The sequence below is a fragment of the Malus sylvestris genome, chromosome 17 (genome assembly GCF_916048215.2).
Source record: "Malus sylvestris chromosome 17, drMalSylv7.2, whole genome shotgun sequence".
In the NCBI taxonomy this organism is placed as follows: Eukaryota; Viridiplantae; Streptophyta; class Magnoliopsida; order Rosales; family Rosaceae; genus Malus; species Malus sylvestris.
In genome coordinates this window covers 7,972,302-7,974,281 of record NC_062276.1, presented here as the reverse complement: position 1 = coordinate 7,974,281, position 1,980 = coordinate 7,972,302, and the positions used below count along the sequence as shown (strand labels likewise).

Below are 1,980 nucleotides of genomic sequence, written 5' to 3'. Positions count from 1 at the left end.
TTGTCAAGTATTGTCGACACAACCTGTTAAGATATGCTTAGCATATACTACATCAAACATTTAATAGGCATAAAAGAAAATCGTATCAAACATTTGAAGGATTCTCAGATTCTCAGAAGGCCTGTATATTTTTTAGATTCTGATGGTGCTGGGACCACCTTGGTCCCTACTTCCATCCGCCTCTGCTTGTAGTCCAAGGTTTTGACTGGTGGTGAAGAGGGATTATTGTATTGGATTTCTTCAGAATGTGTGCAGGAATCAACAGTTTCCTCCACATGATAATGACAATGTTTAATCTTAATCAATTCAACACTCGGTACTAAAAATAAGAAAAGCCCATAGATTAAGCAGCTTAAACCAAACAACTTTACATATACAGAAGTAAATTAAAACTGACAACCCAAACATCATTAAACCAATAAGGCAATAACTATTGTACAGAGAGATGGGCACTTGCACAATGCCCCCATTTGACTGCAAGCAAAAACCTCATTACTACAGCTTTCTTGTTTAAGCAAAGAAAACTGGAAAAAACAACCCATGCCTTAAGTACACCCCAAACGTTGTTAACCACACCCCCAAAATTTTCTGCTCTAAACAGAGAGAGACGCCATTGAACCATTCATTGTTTTTGGCACTTCATTCACTTGTTGAGTATCTTGATGTCCAGTACTTTTCAATCTCCTCTGCTGATCTTCCAGGGATTCTCCCAGCAATCAGAGACCACCTAAGAAGAAGAAAAGATAAGGGAAATTAGGTCATTTTATTATGCAAGCGATATACTACACTACGTTCATCTAACTACGGAGATGAGGATTTGAACTGAGAGCCGAAGAGAAGCAGACTGCTCTCTAGCCAAGTTGATTAAGGGAAACTACGAAAAATTTAGACATAAAAAGTTGAAGAAGAAAATAATGGCTCACCTCTCACCAACCAGATTAAACATCCTAGTGATTAGAGTTTCCTCATCTTCCGAAAAGTCAAGCTTAGAGTCTTGACTACTTTCCTCTGCAAAAATTTGAGATATATAATTAAGGTGCCTATTTGTGAGTTATTTGTTGAGAAAAAACTAAAATTTCCCAAACCAATAATCACATATTAAGACAAAGTGGATGCATGTTTAATCACAACAACTAAATGATTATTAATTTCAAAGAGAATTACCTGGGAAGAGAAAAATAGATCCAAAAACTAAACATATTACATATTGGTCAACTTTATAGGCCCACCATAGCCTATCACACCATCACCGATATTATTCTAGCATAACCACCTATTATTAGTTGTTAAGTTTAATCACATAAAAGACCTCGATGATATTAGTGGTGAAAATTCTTATATATTAGTCATATACTATTTTGTTATACAACTGATATAGAATCTTATTCTCCAACATATATAACATATAAAATTCAAATAGAATATAAGATGTAAAACCAAAAACACAGATTGCAAAGGGTCACCTATCAAAGTATCAATAGCGAGTAGAAAATTGGACCGCTAGTTGAAATATATGGCTTGGAAAAAAAAAAGAACATGATATTATGAAAAGGGTACCTCTAGAATCCACAGAATTGTCGTCAGAAGAGGAGTGGGAGTGATCCAAGTCAGCCATTGGAGTTGAAAATATGAGAAAAATTGGAGCCGCAGATTTCAACTAGGGTTTATATATGAGTGCATATATAGAAAATAACAAGTAGTGCAGGAAACTGTGTTTGAAACTGAAGGCAGTCGTCGAATAAATAGGAGGAAGAATCCTAGAAAAATAATGTTGTGCATGACGATGGATAGGATAGGGGAAGAACGGGCTGTGAGGTGAGAGAGAGGAAGACAAAGGAAGAATGGTAGTTGGATAAAGCGGGGGGTTTTCTTTAGTCCAACCTTTGATAGGTAGTTGCATACTTACCTGTTGGTTGGCATAGAATTTTTGATGATTTGGAAAGCTTGGAGTAATTGTACTCATACCTCTAAATCAAGTGT

At 36.0% G+C, this 1,980-nt stretch overlaps 1 protein-coding gene across 1 annotated transcript; it reads right to left on the bottom strand.

Annotated features, from left to right (window-relative positions):
* Window positions 1-320: 320 nt before the first annotated feature.
* LOC126612257 (transcription factor CPC-like) lies at window positions 321-1,767 on the bottom strand. The gene is made up of 3 exons (XM_050280631.1): window positions 1,558-1,767; window positions 924-1,008; window positions 321-727 (listed from the first exon to the last, which is right to left on the bottom strand). Exons 1-3 carry the CDS (start codon window positions 1,613-1,615, stop codon window positions 640-642), a joined length of 231 nt encoding a protein of 76 aa, XP_050136588.1. The 5' UTR covers window positions 1,616-1,767; the 3' UTR covers window positions 321-639.
* Between the last annotated feature and the right edge of the window lie 213 nt (window positions 1,768-1,980).